The sequence below is a fragment of the Trichoplusia ni genome, chromosome 16, assembly GCF_003590095.1.
Source record: "Trichoplusia ni isolate ovarian cell line Hi5 chromosome 16, tn1, whole genome shotgun sequence".
NCBI classification, from domain to species: Eukaryota; Metazoa; Arthropoda; class Insecta; order Lepidoptera; family Noctuidae; genus Trichoplusia; species Trichoplusia ni.
Window position 1 is genome coordinate 9,486,814 of NC_039493.1, and position 22,789 is coordinate 9,509,602.

General features: G+C 35.6%; 1 protein-coding gene across 2 annotated transcripts in view; it reads right to left on the reverse strand.

Annotated features, from left to right (window-relative positions):
• Positions 1-22,789, reverse strand: part of LOC113502182 — a 52,920-nt gene that overhangs the window by 18,854 nt on the left and 11,277 nt on the right. For both annotated transcript variants that reach the window (XM_026883608.1, XM_026883607.1), the window contains exon 2: positions 14,385-14,595. In XM_026883608.1, coding sequence (XP_026739409.1) covers positions 14,385-14,498 — 114 coding nt within the window. In that variant the 5' untranslated portion in view covers positions 14,499-14,595. The remainder of the gene's footprint in view (positions 1-14,384; positions 14,596-22,789) is intronic.

Genomic DNA, 22,789 nt, shown 5'->3' on the forward strand with positions numbered 1-22,789 from the left:
TTAACAACAGTTATCAGTTATTTATTACTGTTTCCAGAAAGCTGTAATCATATTTTCTGTGAGATACTGATTAACGGATTCATCAATTTATCTCTGTTTATTTATAACCAATATTCAAATAACTGTTAATTGTTCACTTTTAACAGTTACTGTTCACTTAACTTTTAAAAATAAAATTGATTAACAGCTTAAGAGCAATTACTGTAATTTAAAAGGGTGTTCTCTCAAAATTGAACATTCAATGCAATGTATGTTGGCAATGACAATATTTGATTAGATTATTTGAAGATGCAAATAATAAAATTACTGGGTGAAGTTACTTTCTGATATTCTGTGAAAGAAAAACTAACAAAAATAATAAATCTTATACTTCCTAACAAATAATAAAAGTATAACTTTATTAAGCCACGCACTGTTGACTGCCAATTTCAAATACTTCCCTTATCTCTTATCTTAACTTCTTAAGAAATAAGCAGCACTATAATGTCGTGTTGATTTACTACTAAGTTTGTATAAAAAATATAAAAAAAAAACAATAAAAAGTTTTTCCACAGGTACAAAATAATAATTAGAATACAGCTTTCACCGTAACCATGGTAACCAAATATGAATGGTGATAGAGAGGGCTAGACAGCGTGTGGTGTGGGTCAAGGACTCGGTCAGTGACCCAGTGTCCTCCCACGGCCAAGCTACTCCGGAATCCATTTAAAGAGAAGCTTTAATCTAACATAGATGTATAAAGAAATGGATGTCCTATGAAGAGCGCAAAATTAATATTGTTGTTTTTTCTTTTCATGTTACGTTAATTGTTAACGTCATCCTTGATAATGACTAGGCGTTCTAATAACAGATTTTGTTTTGTAATTAGTGATTTCAAGCATATCAAAATGTTTTGATGTTTCCTGACAATGTTTCAGAGTTCAGATATGATCTTTTTTACACAGATATTGTGATAAATTATTTATTAAATATTGATTTATACAATTTAGTTTATATTGAATGCAATGATTATAAATCTACCGATTTATATTTTATTTTCGTAGCTCTGTTGATGTTTACACAGGCGTGTTCGATGACGTGGTCAGTAGGTGCATGACACAGTGACCGAGCATAAGCAACGAGCCAAAAAGGGTCACTTTGAATAAGGCAATACCGTTTTCATCTCCTTAAAAGCATTAGTAGAATACAAAACCACTTTCTATCTCCTTTAAACATTTAAACACAAAATTTAAATATAATTATAGTATTATTTAACTTTAATTCCATATTCAGTGTCTATTTAACAATTAACTAAGTTTCCGGCATCTAAAATGTAAGCTTCTGGTGAATTATACCGCGAATTGATAAATTATACGTGAGAACTAAACGCACATAATTACTGTATATATTTAACTTTATTTTGTAAATCACGAATATGAATATTTGAATAAATATGCAGCGTGATCGCTACTACAGCTTCCTTAAACAGAACCTTGATAGTTTTCAATTTTCTGGTAATTAAAAATTGAAATAGAACAGAAAAAACACGATTTAGGTGGGATCCTATATGCAAATTATATCTACATTATTAAAACATATAATATACATACAAATAGTATTTACGAAGGTTTTGGGAAGAGAAGTGACGTGATATCTCATAATCCATCATATTTAGTATCTCATCACTGAATGATAAATGGGTGTTCAAATTGCGGCTCGAGGTATTACGTTCGCGTGAAATTGGATCACTTTAGCATACTTACTACCATAGTCGGTAGCGGAAGAACCATTCTCTTATTATTTTACTTATAAATAACTTAAAATGTTACCTATTATCTGTTGTGTATGCCTTAAGTACGATTCCAGGACGTCTCTAAATAAATCATATCGCAAACAACTTTATCGCAACATCAATAAATCTGTAACTGTCGAAGTTTCGTTGACCAAATTGTCCAATGAGGTTACTCCCGAAGTTATCTTTTCAATCTGTCTTCTACTTACAAAATACTTTGTATTTCTTGGAGACGATAAGCATCAGAACTCAAATTAATATCCGGAGGTGTCTTAATAGAATGCTAATTTTAACTGCTAAAGAATTAAAATGCACGTCTAATTGTTTTCTTAAAATACTTTGTTATGTTTTTTCATCTTCTAATATATAAAATTCCCGTGTTACGATGTTAGTTACCGTACTCCTCCGAAACGGTTTGACCGATTTTTATGAAATTTTGTATACATATTGGATAGGTATGAGAATAGAACAACATCTATTTTTCATACCCCTAAGTGATAAGGGTAGCTCACACAAAAAAAAAAAAATATTTTTTGAACGAAATTGTTTGTTTTAATTTTTTTTATAATGTGGAAAAAGAATTATTCGGCAAAACACCGTTTGCTGGGTCAGCTAGTTTAGTTATAAAATTGCCGTTAACAAAGTCCGTAAGACTTAAAATGAAGGACAAAGAGTATTTGTCCTGTGTACTTCGTCAAGATGATACGCCGAAGATCCAGCAATGGACGAATATGGTCTTATAATGATGATGATGTACTCCTTCTCTTCCTCCTCCTCCTTCTTAAAGTAATATGATTGCATCGAGGAAAGAGATAACGCTATAGTCCGAGTAGGGTGTTGTTTTGCTCTAACAATGAAACCCACATAGCTTTAACAAGTAGTAGTAAGCCCTTGAAATATAAAAATACACATAATCATCTTCAAACAATATTTCTTCCTACTTCTGATTTAAGATTTAAAAAAAAACGTCGCATCATTTTGTGTTTCGTTTATGTGATGTCCTTTGCCACTGGTTGGGTCAATCAGGTATTTAAGGGTTTATAGAAGGTCATTTTAAATATTATACATTTTTAATACTAACAACAGATAGTACTGGTTTGAAATTTTGAAGGACGTCGCTGATTAGGTCAATGTTCTTTTAATGGCTCTCGGATGAGCGCTACAATCATATTTTGTCGTTGACGTTTTGTATCGTTTTTCATTCAACCATAAACAATACGTTATGAATGAAGTCCATTGAGGTCTATCTGTCAAATTTGGGATCGAAAGAAGTGGAACGTGTGAATAGTTACGGTCTGCAAGTTGAGGTCTATTATTGTACTTGTTAAGTGGAAAAAAAATGGATTTATTATATAAAAATATCGTGTTTGTATTCGTAGCTGTCATTTAAATTACTAGTCGATAGTTTTATATTGATTTTAATGCCTACAATTTTATAGTAAGTAGGTATACATTTTATAGGAGCGTAATATTTTTAGACTTCTTACGAATTTCAGGATACCTAAAGAATTATGTTCAAAACAAGCAGGACCGTAGAATCCTTGCCAAGATTCCACCAGTTATAAACCTTACTACGAGTAGGTCGTGGACTGAAAAGTTGGGCGGATGATATATTTATTACGTAAAGTGGAACCGAGTCCGCATTGCTGTTGTTAGAACCGCGTAACGAATCGTTTTATAAGGACCATAATACAATAACACTAGGAAAACAATTCCTACAATTTCTTATAATAAATAGAAGAACTCTCCGTTTACCTTTTACATTTGATTCCTTCGAGGTAATCATCTATTTGATCGTAAATGCATTTAAAATTAATGGGTTGTGGACAGCACTAAAGATAAGTAAGCATTTTCATTAGAATAAAGATTTATATGCTCATTAAAGATTACATTAACAAATATGTCACACAACAAACTAGGCGAATAACTGTAACTTAACTAGTATGCTAATTAAAAACGTTAATAGAATCATAAAGCCTACTTTCCGTTGAATAACTAACCGGTTGTTGTATCCAGTGGCCGGGAGACCTACCACCACGTCTTTCAAAACTGGTGCAGTCGTGGGAGCGAGACAAGGCTCTACATTACGATGAATGCCATCACTCTCCCACTACTGCAACAGTCGCTTTAGGTTCCCAGTCTGGATGCATGCCTGTGATCAAATGTAATTGGCCTATCCGAGATACTTAAACGGGGTATTGGAAACATGTAGATACAAGTAGCCAAGGAGGTTCGACGTGAGAAGCTTGGTACGTAATTATACTTATATGCTTACGTCATTTGGCAGAACTCGAAAGTCTGAGGGAGAGACGTTCTTTGTATTCTTAAAAAAAAACCGTCGAAGTTTCTTTAATTAATCGAAGTTTCAAAAAGAATGCAGAACACATTTCGGAATATTAGCCATTCTGACACTATATGTTGTAAATCATTGAGTTATAAATTTATTTGGTTTTTATATATAAAAAGCATTGAGACGTATGAAAGGATATTTTGAAAAATTACTCGAAATAAGTCGTAATTAGCATGGTGGCAGGCCGGTCTAGCCACGTCGCAGCGATCGTTGAACTCACTCAGGTCAAAAGCCTTGCATTGCCAACCGCCGGTTATATTTATTGCTAATACAATTTTCTGAGGCCCAACATTACTTGAGCAGATTATCCGAAACCGCGTTTAACAGACCATTATGACAGTTGAATCTACGAAATTTCCGCTTCGTACATATTAAATCAGTCAGGTTATATCAAAGAGTTTCGTTATACCTACTTACTTTTTATTCTTTGTTAAATAACTTATGACTGAGAATCCTTGTTATCTTTTAATTGCTTATTTTCCTTAAATGTTTCTGTTCAACATTTTACGAAAGCAATCAGCACATTCTGGATGCTCTGAAGCCATTCTTCGCAAAGCTTCCAAACTGAGACGTTTCCAATTTCGACGTTTTTATGTTCCATAAAATTAAGATAAAACTTGGTTTGAGTGACGTCTGTAGACAATGCTCAGATTCTGAATTTAAGTCTTGTTGACTAAGATCTATTGAAGAATGTGGCTACATATTTTCGGAGGTCAGTTACCGCAATCATATATAGGCATGTAGTGTTTGTACTCTATTCGACGTTATGCTGCAATTATGTACGTTCTTTCCTTCCATTGTGATAATAATTTCGGGAGATATTTTCCTTATAACTTGCCAGTAAACTCGGGCCAATACAGAAATTCTCAAGAGCTGCCTTTGCTGTGATAAAATAGGTCTTTTGCAAAACATTACGAGAGAATGTTGAATGAAAATTTATTTTTACATGTAATAGAACAGTCACGGTATTTTTCCAACAAATCGCCCACGGCTTCGTAAAGTTAGTGTGCTAAGTTGTTTATCATGCAACACTGCGTTTAGTTCCCGCGTGCCTGGCCGTATATCTGACTACCATAAACATTCGCGACCGAGAAGCCTCGATTCTGCCAACGAGCTGTAAACACTGGCGGGTTTCTAAAATGTTATGACGAATAGTAATATTAGGCGATTTATATTTCGAGATCGCAAATTCTCTGCTGATTTTGTTTTGTTTTTGTCAAGTTGTACCTACACAAACGGCCGCTTTGAGGGCCGTTCCGCACGTCCGCACCCCTGCGCGGAGGACCCCCGTTAAAAAGCTTTTGACAGTCCAATGTTTTCAAAGCCTCACAATGCGGTTACGAAGCATAAAACAATAAACCACAAAAGTATTTTCACCGCAGTTGTGTAGGTCTGATAAAAGCTGCGCTGCTGAAGGCTTTATAGCGACGTTCACTTTCAATTGTAAAATAACAAAATATCTAATATCTATTAGTAATTTGAGTAGTAAACGTGATCAATGTTCAACTAAATTACTTATACGTACAAAATAGTGCAAAACGTAGGTTAAAAAGGTGTGCGTAAAAAATTACTTGTTTGGAAATTTCATTTACAACCACAGTTGAGCTAATAATGTCATGTGTGCCTGTCAGTCATAATGACTTCCTCACTTTTACCAAACAATGTATTACGATAACGAAACTTTCTTTTAGTGTTTCTGTGATGAATGAAACAGTATCACTAAATCAGCTGTAAAATATACTTTTTGTTATCGAGGAGAAAGGTGGACGCCTGGACCCACTGACCCACTGCTCACGACCACTTTCTGCCTCACTGCTATTTATAAATTATTTTAGAACGCGCGTGTGTTACTGCGAATTTGTATATTGATCTTCAAACTTAAACGAGTTGTAGACATGTCGTAAATTGTTAGAGAATTAAACTGCATTTTCCTTTAAGACAAATGGGCAAATTACAAATTTAAAATAAATAACAAGTGAAATTCATTAGCAGCTGGCTTTGTTTTCTCTGCCATTTACGTTAGCTACATTACCTGCTACTTTGCGTCAGCTAATACATTAGCGTAAAGGAATGACGCCATTTTACTCTAACTTAGTGCATTTGAGCGTGAATAGCTAACAGGTGCAGATGTTTGTGAGAGCCTTGTATCATTTTAATTAACGCTAGGAATGGGACTCCGGGTGGTGTAGACAAGCCGGGATGCAGGACTGGTTGTCAGGTAACACCAGGCTAAATATAAACTCTTAACGAGTTTCTACGGAGAAAAAGGCGAGTAAAGCTTCACATTATCGCGCATCAGATTAGTGCTTCTGAGCGCAATGGGAACCCTATTAGGATAGCTGGCAACAGTGGCAACATGCGCTTAACACTATTACCCTCACTCACAAGTCGTGACTTCAAATAAAATAGTAAAAATTACATCTACTCACGAAGACAACAATAAATCTTTCGAATTTATTAGGTATAAACAATTAATTTACGACACGCTTATTCAATTCATTATAACCAATCAGATAAAACCTATTAAGTTAATAAATAACTTTTATCGTACCCATCGACACATCCGCTAAGTTATCACCTAACAGTGAATGTGTTTGGATACGGTATTTTTATTCAATATTTCGACGTTCGATATAAATTGTTACCGAATCGGTTGTGAATAGTAACTACTAACTAGTTACAAACCGGTTCGCGTCAGCATTTATTCGGTGACCCGATTCGAGGCTGTGTGAACGGGCTAGGCTGTTGCACTGAAGATGCGCGGCGGCTGCGCGGGCGCCGGTCCGCGCGCCAAGTGCAAGGCAAACCTCTCTACTACACGTAACACGGCATAATGACAACAAAATGCCAACACGCGCGTCGCCACGCACTTGCTCTGCTCGAGTTTGTTGTTGTACTCGTTATAATAGGTTGGCTTCACCGTTTTTTAATGAAAAAAGGTAGATCGAAAGCCAGAATAAAACATATCTTTGTGGTTTATTTATAGCAAATACCTCGTCCAAAATATATGTACGTATGTATTTGTATTCCAAAGTATGGCTGGCGTCTATTGAAGGATGTTCGATTTTCAAAACGTTGCAAAGAACATTTATTTTGTTTTAAACAGCAAAACAATGGTTATTTCTTGTATTAACAATATAGAATCTGATCTCTACCATAACTATGAAACTTAACTGAAACCTACCAAAGCTAAGTTAGTGCATCTATCATTAAAAAACTGTTACGGTATAAAAATAATTTGTTGGAACAAGATAACAATCAGCGTACGGGTAACCATTAAAATTACATAAAAGTAAGTCACGTCGTCGGATGTAATTACGCGACTTGAGTTTAGTGTGCAGGGAGCTGCCGGCTCCTTAAGCAAGACTCTCGCATTTGTGGGAATGAGACAGCGTTATATACCGTGTAGAGTACCGTCTTGCTCCCACACTTATAAAAAAGCAGGCAAAAATATGTCCGTTGCGGGGCTGATAGCGCCGGATGATAGCGCAGCGCAATACGCTGAACACGCTACTACTTACCTCCTTTTTTATACATTATTAAAAAAAACATCTTACTTCTTTTTTTCACAGGCCCGTGTAATGCCTTATGCAGGTAAGAAACATGATTATGTGAATATAAAATATACCTACGTGTATTGATGTAACCAATTTATTCCCTTGCAAAAAATATATGATTACACTTGCTTTTAATCTACAATTGTGATCTTTACGTTTTCAACTTAAATTTATAACTTGATGGGATAATTGCAGTGATAAAGCAACTTAAACTTAAAATTTAAAAAAATAAACACACACACACAGTTTACAGTTAAAAGTATTTGATGATTCAGAGCATACAAACATTCATAGAATGTCTGATTAACGATGGTTCCTCCACGCATAGGTGGAATTCGCAGACTAATTGATGTTCTTTTCATCATTACAAAACTAAAAGATGAGCTAAACTGGTTCATGAATACACTAACTGACCCTTGTCCACTTCATTCGGCAGAAATTTTCGAGTAATATTTGGCCTAAGGTATTTGTAAGTAACCTTGCTTTCGTTTGGAAGAATCATTTTCAAAATCGATCCAGTTGATCCAGGAGTTTACCTCTACAACCAAACTTGTCCTTTTAATAGTCTTAAATATGTACCTAAAATATTATACAGATATAGATCGTAACCATTTGGCGTTAATCCAATTGAAACAAATGAAAAGCTAACCAAACAACCCCCTTGAGTAATGTAAATCCATTAAACGATATGGACTCGTCGTTTATTCGCGATGAGTGGCAATCCATCTGTTTAGTCCACTATGCACTATTTAGTCCCTGTAGGATTGTAGACTAGTGACATTTCGACAAGCTTAATGCTTTCATAGTAATGTCACTTGTTCACAAGGGAGATGATAAAAATGGATAAAATGGGAATGCAATGAAATCGGATAAATTATTTTGTCTTCGCGGATAGCCGAGTGAAGCGACACGTATCGCCGGTTCGATCCGGACAAGTCTTTGTGAGACCCGCAAATGCAACAAGTATTCTGAACGAACTGAATGATACTTGATACTTCCGAACATTTGAGGGATTCCGCTAGCGATAAAGCGTCTTCGGTCCAAAACTACTCATCTCCGTTCGACTGTTACATAGACAGTAGTCATAAACCCAATTAAAACCTATACGCGTAAATACTGTTAGTTGTAAAACAGATAATCAAAGTCTATAATTAACTTACTGTGCAGAGTGTAATTATAACTAAGTAACACAATACTCTTTTGGCTAGATAACAAAGTTTCTAATCCAATTTAACTGTACATTGTTCTGAATAAGCCATTCAATGCTTACTTCTGGATTATTAAACAATCATAATGATGAATATCGCAGAAAATTTGAGTTAACAAAGACAGTGTTTGGTGTAACTGTGGGTAGTCGTCGATTAGCATGTTTAGCGCCATAACGATACGCACGCGCGCCCTTCAATAGAACACATTACTGAGGCATAATGGCGGTTCAATGTAATATTATCTTTTTGCTGAAAATCCAAAGCAATTTGTCTTAATAGACTTAACTACCCAAAAAATTGGACTGATATTTCGTTTCTTGTGCCAATCGCGTTTTATAGAAAATATTAACGACCTTGTAAAGTTATACCTTACTGGTTCTGACGGCGTCGATCACAGTCGGATGTTCCAATTGTAGTTTATGTTAATACAAATAATAGAGAAAGTCTAATATACCGTTAATAATAAAATTCTCGAAAGAAACAAGTTTCCGATCAATTTTTGAACGGGACAGCAGGTTTACAATGAGATGTTAAAAGTTGTCTTGTTGAATATTTAAGTACAAAAGTGAGATCGTTGACACAAATGTGTTGGTCGTGTGTGCTGGCACCGTTGGCCCGACCCCTGGTTCAACGATCAGCCGACATTCGGACAATGTGCGTTTCCCAGGCTCGCCCATGACTGATACAACACATTTTTCTCATTAGGAGGGCATCGTTATGAATGGGCTCTACACAAACTCAAGAAGTAACTGTACATTTTATATAAAATGTACCGGTTTTTTCTAACGGTGTCATGCACAACACGACTCCTCCTTGATATTCTTTAACCTCTAAGAGCTTAACATAAGCTCTGATTAAACGAAATAATTATCATAGTAATGCTGTTTTCGTGATCGCCCTTAACGTACTCATATCGTCTGAGTTGGAGCGAATAATAACTTCTGAAAGTATAATCTTAGATTAAAACTGTTCTCTTAGCTCTTAGCTTAGGTACGGCTAAGTCACGATTACATAATTGCAGTGAAATATAAACAGTAGAGGCGCGTGGCGGGCATCGACGCGGGCGGTGGGCGCGGGTGGCGGCGCGTGGCCACACAATAGTAAATAAAATAGTTATTAGGAAGGTATATGGTGTTCGCGAGGTGTTCGAAGTAATTAAGCGAGCACGCGGAAGCTTATTCATCATTATTCATTAGAAACGTCGGCTAAAAGCTTCAGCCGCGCTTCCTTGGTTTTTCTGAGCAGGAGTCGCCGTAGATGCGGTCTCGCGTGCCGGCGCGCTGCGCTCGTGCGCACACGCATCTTACATCATAACATATGTAAATAATTCATGGAATAGCGTTCGATTCGGTTTGTGAGCTTTATCTTATTCCTAACGGTACGGAAAGTTTATTAGAACAAAGTACATACTTAATTGATGTTATGATACGTGCAAACACGCTCCAGCTGTCATGACTATGCTCTTCATTATTAAGCATAGATTTACAGCGAACCCGCCCTCAGCTTTCCGTATAATTATTTAATCACTTTATTCAATAACCTTAAAGCAATTAACCATCGAGTGTCTTAATAAAAAATGTTCAGTGTTGTTGCATGTTATAATGACGAAGATGCTCAACTTAACACGTTCGAAACGTGACGGTAATTACAATGATCTAATCACGAAACTAATAAGGAAATTGTTTAGAAAAACGTCTAAAAAAGGCCGACATATAGGATTACTATTATTATTTATTAATACTGTTACGTGTTATTTGTATTGGTATGATATAATCTGCGTAAAAAGTTTTCACAAAAAAGGAGAGCTAAACAAATTGTTTGTTTGTTTCTTTCATCTTGATTGTGTTAAACAAATGTCATTGAGAAAGGATAACATGTTACGCCCGGAGGCACGAGTAAGTCCTGGGTGTTCCCGATACACAGGGTTCATTCATCTTGGATTTTTTCTTAAAAATAATCGCACTTCGGATTGTGGAATTGGGCAATCGTGCATTTAATCTGCCTTGTACCATAATTCAGCGATACATATTGCAGAAAAAACAAAATTTTGTACAAACAAATTTATTCGTTTCCAATCAATGTCAAAAATAAATAAGATATTTCTTTGTTTTTTTTTTTAAGTAATCTTTAACGTTTTGCTTCTTTGTAAACATTCAAATGTTGACTAGAGTAATCAAAGGGTACGTAGACACATCACTATTTCGTTCATATATCAAAATGGTACTCTATTAGTACTGGCTGTGTATGTTTGGTGAGTAAATTGCCTCGTTAGCTTCACTAAGAGCATCATTTATGTTGAGTCGCACCGTTAGTGTCGGAGACAAGAGGTTCGCCGTGGCCGCCGTAATCACAGCGGAGCATAGCGATGTAGCTCACTGGAGCATGAGATAACTCATACCTTTTTATTTAATTCGGGTGTAATCGATTTAGAATCGAATGCGGTTTTTCGAATTTTCTCGAAGTCAAACTAAATAAAACAAAGTGACGCGTTTGCAAGTGATGTTGAATAGAAAGAGAGGATTAAGTTCGGATCGAAAGTGGATTAAGCCCCTATACAGAATTAACCGAGATGGATTTGGAGAGTGTAGTCACGTAGCCACCGGAACGAATAAAAGTTGGTGTTTTATTAGATTTGGGTGAATCGATAATGATCACTGCCCTAAACACGCTTTTTTGTAGATTACCACTAAGCTCTTGCAAAGCCACAGCAACAAATAACCTAGTTCAATATCGATTAAATTCACGATCATCATTTACGTCGGGTTTGAAATGTTATTGCGGTAACATGAAAGAACAGCATTATATTGACGTTAATTAAACGACATAGATTTCCTGATGACAGACCGAGTTCTGGAAAATGTATTATTATTTTCTCCATTTAGAATAGTGATCCCTTTTATATAAAAATCCACATCGTAAGCTGGGAAACGTACTATTGGATTACGGAGATCATGACTACGGATCTGAAGAAAAAAGAAAAATAACAGATCTGTATAAATCTTGATGGATAAAGAATCTAAGAATATACGAATCGAGTTACAATAACGTTACTAGGTAAAGGATTTATGTACACAATACAAAAGGGAACACGTTTAAGGTATAAAAAGTTACATTTCTTTCCGTATAAATATCAAAAAATAGCGATTAATGTTTTGTTTTTTCATCTCGCATTTTTATTATACCAGGAAGTACTTGAAATTTGATCCGATCGAGACGAATAGTTCCAAAGGTAACGGTAGGCATCGGTGACGGTGAACGACACCGTGCGATCGGCGCGGGTGCAGCGGCGCGGGCGCAGCCTGCCGATATCGCAATCATATTACCTCGTTATCGAGCGATCTAAAGCTCGTGTCAAAACGTAACCGTTAAACTGTAGCGTTATTATAGCTATTACTGTGATCATGTGAACTTCATGATTGTATAACCATCACTTATTAATAGTCTATCCATATACAGCTCTCTCTAATAGATTCAACACACCTGTCGTTAATTTTGTTACTGTGTGAGCGATTGAATGAAGAGGAAATAAGTAATAAAATATGATTCATAACAGGCCATTAATTAAAAAGTATAAATGAATACTATAATATAACAGTTAGAACTAATAAAACGATACATTAATGTACTAAGCAAAACGAGCTTACACTATCTTCATTGTTTTTGCGTCTTTTTATTGTGCGATGTATGCATTTAACTATGTTTCATTAAGTAAATGCAAGAGCCTTTGATCACGCTCGTGTTACCACAATGCTATTAAAACAATATACAGTTCGCGTCTATCCGACACGAGATTACTATCAGAAACAATTATAGTTGCTTAAAGCTCTTTAGATTATTAACAACAAACGGCAATGGCAGAACACTTCTTAATTTATAGGAAACATTGCAAACTGCAATCATGTCAATTACGTCGATATACGAAGACAAACTGTGAGTCTTTTGAAACTCAAAAAAAAAACGATAAATCGATATGATTTTTTTAATCTTTTTGTCTGATGTTTTTTTTCATAGTAACACTTCACTTGTTTTATAAATACGCATGAACCGATTTTCGATGTTACACCATGACCCCTTGACTAGTACGTCAATTATCATAATAAATTCATGCTACTATCAATTCAGCTTTTTTGCACGCAACGCGTATTCGTTAATTTAAGGAAGATTTTAAGATTTAGGTTCAATTATTTCCTTTCATCTAACGAAGAATATTAATTAATGTGTCATTACAACTATATAATATAATAACGGGCCTAATATGTTTCCTTAATTAAATAAATGTCTCAGCTGTCAAACTAAACGTGAACTTGAATTTATTACACGTTTGACAGATTTTGATGAACGCTTCCGACAGTTTTACACCCGTAACACGATTCGCTAATCATATTGTCTCATGCGTAAGTAAATGACAGACGCAATTAGTAGAATTCTACTTTAAAATGTACACGCAAGAATGCCCTTTATTGCTCTCACTTTAAGGGCGGAATTAAAGTACCTGTTATATATCCGTTGATATTAGATTATTGCCGATGTTTGTCAAGCATGGTGTGTCATTAAGACTCTACATAGGTTCTTCTACATAAAATTTGTAAGATGAATGAGTTATGAACGACTGAGTGTCCTTCCAAGATATTTAGATCATAATACGTTAACTTCGTGTTTGTTTCATGATTGTAAATATTGTTTGAATTTATTAAAATTATTTCTTTTGTTTTCAATCTCTGTAACTATCATACTAAAACTGTATTTTGTACATAATTTAGTCGTAGTTTAAGCAAGAATGTAGTTGAACTAGAAATTCATAAGAAAAATACATCTCAATAAAGAATGAGATCTTTAGCTTTACCCATTTTGACTTTATCTCGGGTTTTAAGTTTGGCTGGTTTTTAAACACCATAACGAATTAACTCAGTTGGTTATCCATGAGATACCTCTTCAACTTATCTTTTTTTCTATTTCGACCGAAACCAAAGCAAGGTGTAGCTATTCCACGTTAATATCATTGTCGTGTACCGTTGTCCGGCCGCGGAGCCGCGGTAACGGGACCCTTGGCCCTAAGCTTTCCATTCAATATCGCGCCGATTATGCCGATCATCCCACATTTAAGGCCGCCGAGATCTCTTGCTCTCTGAGAAGACTCAAACACGATAATTGGCTGTTTTAATAGGATTAACATTGATTCAGACATGGTATCGTTATGAGTGATGTGATAACGTGTATAGGTAGCTAGTTTAATCTTACCCGTAATCAATTACTGCTAATTGCGATCAACCTAATACATGGTATCTTACAGTTATTATCTTAGCTAGACGATTCTACAGCAGATAAAAATTTAGTGCAACAATTTAATATTAACAGCACTTTTATTTTAAAACGGTAAATTTGATTACGTTTTGTGGTAACCGCTTATGCACGGTCCACCTAACAATGGACTTATCTACTTATAAATATGCACTGTTATACATTTAAATGCAGCATACTGCATAACTGTAGTCACATACCTGCGGCCGGAGTGTCGTGTGTCTCGAGTAATAGTCGTGTTGGTAGAAGCTGGTGGGAGACAGCGGCGGCCGGTACTTCTTGTGGCCGTAGCCCATCGTGTCCATCGTATGCATCTTGCGTCACAACACACTAGCTCTGTCCGTCTGGTCCCGAATACTCCCGAATCAACCGTATGACAAGCGTCACACGTCACATATCGCTCGTGTTATTCTGCAACAATTGATACAACATTTGAATAATTAAACCTTTATGACATGCTAATGATGGTTTTGTGCGAGCTTTTATTGTGCGCTTGCAGAGAGTCGGCTTGACTGCAAAGACGAAAACATGCATAGCATTGGAATACGGGATGATGACACGATATGCATTAATGAGGATGGAGTTGCGCATGATTTTATGTTAGGATCAGCATTTCAGTTGTTATTATAAGTGACTAAGATTCTTTCTTAAGATTTCCTGTGCGTTTATTCGACTTGGAGGTAAGAGATTCAATTACTCGTCTTCTTTTGAAATGGATACTCACTAACGGGACAAAGCAAGTACTGGCACTATAGCTAGAGTCCTAAAGTATACTTTCCGAAAGTCTCGCTATGCTGTGTACACTGGACAATATTTACATAAAGTCTCAGAGTCTCGAGAGCGCCTCGCTCCGGCTTCGTTTGTGATACTTTAACAAATTTTAATCGGTCAAATACCTGCCGAGAACTAGTAGTAGTGACGTGACATAACTGTTAAAACGTAACGAAGAAAATGTTCGTCAATTAAAACGTAACGATTACAGCTACGAAAAAGTTCGAAAGCCAATAAACCCGTAATTTATTAAAATAGCTTCTGCATTTATACTGCTATTTATTCCAGTTTTATTGAATAGATAATCTAATTTTGATGACCAGTTTTTACAACAACAACAAACTTGGAACTAATGAGCCGAATATACAGTTAATGAATGAACGAACTATTTTATGATATCCCTACCAGTTTTTCGTCGGAAGCGGAGAGTACCTAAGTTCTAAAGATAAATACACTGCTACAAAACTTATAAACAACCTTGTTATTTATAGAGCTTATATGTATAATGTGGTTATGGCTGGTCGCCTTGTCAAAGCTTTGCATATGATATATAAATTATAATATTCTACTTGTAAACAATTGATCAAGTTGCGACAGTTCACACGGGAATATTACGCAGTACCTACGTATGTACGAATCGTAGTTTTTGTCGCAGTTTTTATCTAATTGATTGAGCGTTCGGCCTTAGTTCGGGCCGCTCAGGGCCAGCCGTTGCACTGCCCTATTGTTCCACAATCAACGGATCAATGGTTATTATTATACAATATTGTTTTTCCTGAACACCATTCAATAATAATTCATGTCTATATTCAGTCAACTTATTGAAGAATGAAGAACTGGTTGTAAAAATTAATTGTTGATTATTATCTGAATGTTTGGTCATCAACTTCAGTTTTTCGGCTCGATTGATTCAACATAGAGTATAAAAACTTTAAGCGGTAATAACGCGTTTTCTTTGAACGGTTAGTGACGTCATTCAGCACAAATTATAATTATAATGTTTTTTTATATAGACGTTGGATGTTTTTAATGATATTTTCAATTAGACGGAATTTCTAGTTAAAGATTATATGATATTCTACTCGAAAAAGCTGTATCTTATGATTCATGACAGGTACATTTGCTAGTAAAACGTAACTATTGCGTATAACCTTGCCTATTCAGCGTTGTAATCTGTAACATCGGAGGTCTCGCGTTCCTTGGGTTTCACACTTCATCATGTAAGTATAACGCCCTTATGTTTCCCGCCGCACGTCGCAACAGCACTTATACATCGTTAGCACGTATGTACGTTTGTGTTGCCTAAGCATTGTGAGGACCTTGTCCTGCACGGCCGTGCTGAGCTGACTCACATGGACACCGTGGGAACCGCTTATCAAGCCAGTGCGGATCGTAGGCTTAATAATTATAGCCTACAAGTTATATAGACTATGGTGTTATCTAAACGCTTGCATTGTTTGTATGGTCTTGAGATGATAAAGGATACAATAGAATCGTTATTGAATACTTGTTCTTTCATAGAGAATTTATCCTTGCCGGGGGCGAATAGCGATTTAAAAGCGCCCGGAACCGATCTCTTTGCAATGATATTTCAATGGGATAAATATTGAGAAATCATTGGAATTCGTTTTGTAAAAACAAGCATGTGCTATACACGCGGTGTTGGTAAACAAAATGCAGGTTCAATGTATCCCAGGTGCTGGGCGGCCTCGCGGTCCAATGTCAATGTCACCTTTCATTGCGTCGACAGCGGCGTCGCCCGCGCCGCGTCGCGAATGCCGTGACGTTCGCTCCGAACAGGAAACCGTGACAATCGTAAATTCAATCAAGACATCTTGTACCCAAGTCAGTCTCTTAAACTCAACTAATCGGTTATATTATAGGTTAGTTTTAATGGAAAATATGTGGAAAAAGAAAAACTTCCATGGTGATTCACAACAAAATTATTTTTAGAGTTCAAAAAGGTCTGCGACAAACATATTAAACATAGCTGGATCGGATATTAACAAGACGCGAACCGGTTCAGAATTCCAAGAGTTTAGAGACAGGTTCTTTAATGTTCTAAGTATTTTAAATTTGCGGATTGTACAGCTTTCTTTTTGAATATATGTCAAGTTAATTTAAATAGTCGTATAAAATGTGGGTGAGGTAACACGAATTGTGATGGAATTCGGACAAAACGGGACATGCAGTGTCTGATTACAGGCTTGTGCTAATACATTATACAAGGCTGCGAAACATCGGGATTTAAAATTACATACATTAGCGATGGGCAGAACGTATTTGCACTGAGACTTAGCAAACAAAGGATTTATCATCCTTCTTCAAAGTCTCTGTTTGTGTATCTTTAATCGCCACTTAATCACGCCTCACATACCAACCCAAAGCTTTTTTTTGCCGTAGGTTATAATTTATCATCATTTTATCACGGCCAAAATAGTGTCTAAGCCTTTTTGGGCAATTAATTTACATTTGTCAAATATAATTCATACTGTTTACTTAATGCGATGTTTATTTGTTTTTATTCTGCTTTTATGATTGCATAAACAAACCTTTAATGCACACACATACTATAGAATATTTTATCGTCATAAGTTCATCACTTCACCGTCTTGACGGCAATTTAGCATTAACAAGACAGGTTCATCCGTCATGTTATGTCGTACAAAGCGCGTTAGAAGCGGACTCCGTGAAACAGGCAGTTTAATCGTCGGCTAATTATTGTCTACCGTTGAAGGCATGCTAAGTTTCCTGCATAACATAGCTATACAAGCAGATATATTGGTATTTTTATTAGCAACACGCTATAAATATAAATCTTTATGGCCGTGTAATGGGTAAACACTAGGTGAACATTGGATGGTGTACATCTATTGTATGTATTACGTACTCGAAGTTCTAGGACATATTTATTATAAGTTTATGCAATAACTACTATGCTACTAAACTGTAGTATCATTAAAGTTCCATGTGATGTGGGATTTAGCTCCAAAAGTTTTATTTCTATTCCATTGCAAGAATTTGAAGTAACCACTTTAACCAGGCACATAGTGACTCTGTAAATGGGACACAAGTATTGATCTAACTCGAGCTGGACGCAGTAGAATTTGGGATTACTTAACAGATGAAGCTACGTGCTCTGAACAAGTTAGACTATCCGTCTTGGACTAGCTAATATATACGGGTGAAGAACTGTCTGATCCCTAGACAGAGTATCTGGTATCTTTTTGATATTCTTTACAAGAAACCATTTGTTAAAAAGTCTAATTGGATGTTTGAGTTACTAAGAAACCTTTATATCATAAACGTTTAAGATTGTTTGTCTGGAGCGAAACCTATTTCGCTAACAGAAATTGATAAATAGCTCCCAAAAAAGTGGGAAATAACTTCGGAGATTTGAAAGAATCCACGAACTTTTCTAATGAAAATAATGATGATTGCTATAATTTGCCTGCGCTTATATCTCAAATGTTGTTTTACAAATTGCGAATATCGATCCGTAATAAAGCTTTTTTGTACACTTGTATAGGTCCGTTCCATCCAGAGTTTGTTCAACCCGCGGAAAAAATGAATTTACATTTGACGAACTTTGAATAAGAATGAATAGGCAAATAGATGGAAGCTTGACAAAACGTTCGGTTTATTTGGTCAAGTGTTGGACTCTTCACGTTTACGAAGCCACAATTTTTATGTTTTTTCTTTACGCGATTATTGCAATCAGAAGCAGATATGTTGTTTCCTGCTGGTTGGTGATTACTGGCCGCGTCGTGACGACCACCAGTCGGCCTCTCCGTCAGGGAGGATCCGTGATCAGCTGGCCTCGCGTGACGTCATCACCAATTATGCGTGTTTACCGTGCAGTTGCGTTATGTTATCTAATAGATGGACACGACTAAAACAATTAGTAAATCTATGGAGCTTTTATATTCCATGTTTACTTTGAGTTTTAAATTATTTGTGCAAGATTGAAGATGTAATCGAAAACTAGTACGCATCAAAAATGACGTAGGTATGTTTCTAGCATTCTACCTTAATACAAATAGTAGAGTTAAAGTCGTGAGTTACTCAGTCTTTTCGAATGCAAAATGAAGTTTACTATCGGTTAATTCCAGGAATATGCTCATAAAACATAGGTACCTGAAAGCACTAACAAGACGATTGTAAAAAAAGAAACCATGCAAAGAAGGAACGTTTAAAAAACAAACGAGCATCACGGCGCCGCGTAATACAATACGTTAAATAGAATTGCTTCTCTCACAATATCCTGTTACATAGGCCTCAGTATAGAGATTTTGGTATTAAAGGAAAATGTCGGAAAAGCTTTGTTTTCGTTGGGGAAAAGTGAAAATTACATGTAGATATCGTCTGATATTTGACTGAAGATAAAATAAATTTTCCTGTTTTGCTTTAAGCGAGGTTATTTTAAAGAGTATTTTATCAGTTCTGTGTAAATTGAAACGGATGGAGAATCCTTAAAGTTTGCTAAAACACTTGATAAAGATAACTGATCAAATGATTGCAACGGATATCTAGAAATCTCGAGACTAAGTTACACAATGCCCTGCAAAGTGCCCGCATCCCCTTAAACTTCGCCTGAATAACAGATCGTAGAGTAACTGGGTAAGAGGCTGGTTTTGTATAAATTATTAATATAAGATTACGAAACTAATGCTATTAGAAGCGACTACACCGTTTGACAGCAACTGTACTCATGTATGTAGGTTAGATGGCCATTTGAATATTTGGGTGAATTTCCCGGACCCAAAAATAGCGTGGCATCGATGAAATCGGTACTAAAAAGCATTGTTATAATGTTCTAACATTTTTTTTTAGGTAGATGACATAAAAATCTATCTGTAGCACTAAATATTTTATTAATATAATTAATAGGTTTTCCAAAAAAAAAAGTTAAACCACATAATCTTTCATCGCCGTGTTTGTCCACGACTCACCTTGATGTATTAAAGTCATCATTGATCAAAAATGTATCGTTATTTATATTAAAACTTAGTTTTATTTGGTTCGTGAATAGTTAGAGTATTGACTCGGAATACATTTATTCAAATATTTACACAATACAACGTATGGTTAATAAAAAACCATTTGTCCCAGAACTACCTTTCATCGCCATGTCCTAAACATATTTGAGAATATTGCATATTCTAACGTTTTGCGTCGCTCCCGTTTTGCGTTAAACGTTGCATATAAGTGACGTCGAAAGGCTAGACAAGAAACGACGTGTGTACGTGCCTGCGTTTTCGAGCTATAATTAAAAGTATTCAATTTTTTTGGTACTGGACATTTTTTCTTTCATCGCCGTGGATAGGTCTAACTTCTATTTCAATAAGTTTTTAATCTCGATTGAGCATTCAATACAATGCCATTTATATTTAGCTTATTTGTAAAGTGTTCATTACTGTGAATTATTACCAGTTTTTTAGTAAATTGAATTATACCCCTTGATTTTCATCGCCGTGCTCTCATTTCCGTGGTTTCCGTGGACAAAATTTGCTATGGCAATGAAAAAAAATACACGGGAATGAAAAAAATATCATCGCCGTGCCTTGTAAAACAGTTTCCTTTCATTGCCGTGGCCACGTGTTTCATTTCCGTGACTTATGTTTGTTTCGCCACTAGACAGGAATGTATCTATTTATAGTTATATTATAAAAATAATATCATGTGTGACTGGATTTTTACACATTATATTCTATTATTATTGCGTATAAATTAATAGTATTTATTTTTGTTTCAATGATTAACTTTATCATTTAAATATTCTTGTACACTATAATAACATTTCATTGCCATGGACGCCTGTTTCATTGCCGTGCATGCATGTTTCATCGCCGTGGCACGGAATTTTCAATCTTGTATATCTCGTTAGTTTTTTAAGCTATCTGCTAGATATTAAGCAAAACTGCATATCTGATCGAAAACTTGAGAAAACACTATTTTTTATTGTTCTAAAGTTGAAGAATAAAAAATCCACGGAAATGAAGATTTTTTTGGACCTGTTGAAATTCACCCATTTAATTCACATGGCGATAGTATTGGCTGAGTTATAAGTGAAGATTAGAAAAATAAGTTAAAATAACATAGAGGGTACGGTGCTTATTAATATGGTTGCTGCTTTTCTCTTTGAGCAACTTTTAGTATTAAGCTGACCTATAAGTAGAGAAAATTAAGCGGAAAATTAACTATGCAATTCACGAAGTGAGTGTAGTGTTTTGTTTTCATATTATGTTTTCGACTTGGACTTCTTAAAAAGACCCATGGTCCTCTAATATATTTATAAAAACTCAAAGACATTTACCGAGGCATGGGCCTGTATATAATATATGCCTTTGAATACAAGACCCTGATTTTAGTAGCAATTTGTCTAACTTTTTTTATGAAACTTGTTGTGGAAATTGACCAACGGGGGCGGGACTGCTAACAGATTGACTGACTAGCGATTGGCAATATATTATCCAATGACTACTTAATTGTAGAATAATCGTTGTGTATTATTTATTGGTTTATTTTACGCCAAAATTTATAGTCTATGAGGTTATGTATATTTGGTGTATCGGCAAAATATATATACAACTTTTAGAAAGGTATCATATCAGATATTAAATAAAAATGTTAGGTACCATTAAGGTTTAAAATGGGCACATAATTCGTGTCTTAATTTATATTTAAGAACTCTATATCTTAAAAAAAAACTAAGACAACAATAGTAGTTGAAAATTGTAAGCTGGGCTGGCGTCTTGCATGTATGTATTTAAGTTATAATAATTTCGGAACTCTACATTGATTTTCTTTTTCTAGTATCTTCAAGTAAAGCTCGCTTCTTTCTTACACTTGTCGGCATCGTCGTTCATCGTGACACTGTTGCAAGACATGCGTGACGCGCAACCGCTGTAACTGTACTCTTATCTGGAGCTCGCAGCTGTGCCCGTGCCCTACGGCCGCCGGCGACACGCCGCGTGACGTCACCAACACCGACACGCCGCGCGCCGTGATAGATAACACTAACCTCCGTCAAACCTTTGTAGAAGGAATTTGATGAAATGTTCCAATCCTACTGTTTTTTTTTCTTTATAAACATATTGCCGTAACTCCTATAATAGTACTTTAATATTAGCTCTCAGTCTTACTTGATTTAGCTGAATAACGCATAACGTGATCGATTACGAAATCTTGAAATAAAATTTCGTTTGTAAATTTTAGGGTGTGATTAACTCCCTCGCCATACAAAAGTAAATGAAGCCTTAAAGTAATCCAAAATCCCGTCTTTTTCGCTTTGTCAAACATAATCCTAAAAGGTTTTTGTTTATTGCGAAAAGGAATCTGATTAATGGCGGACGCGGCGGTAGATTTTTGTGTTGTTTTAAGTCATTTGGACGAAAATGCAATTTTTTGATAACACCACCGAAAACTTCCTTAAAGTCCGGAAAATTTCTTAAAAGCATTGTATAGATTTTTCAAGATAAGATAGCTTTTACATTTTAAGTTTACAAAACATGACTAACTTTGACTGACTTTTTTACCTTAATTATAACCGGTGTCTTTTATAAAAAAATAATTTTTAACTACTTGTTAAAGGAAAAAAAAACGTCCAACTGAAGGCGTTCTCAGTTTTATGAAAATGTAACGAATGACTAATGGATTCTGTGAAAAACAATAAGAATCAGAAAAGAGTGTTGAGATGACGGATGGAAGGGATGAAACGAACATAAATATACATTGTTCTGAACCCCAAACGACTCGGAACAGAAGAAATAGGAAAATTAATGAATTCCGTATTGTGTGGGACTGTCTTTATTATGTACCGTAATATTCAGCT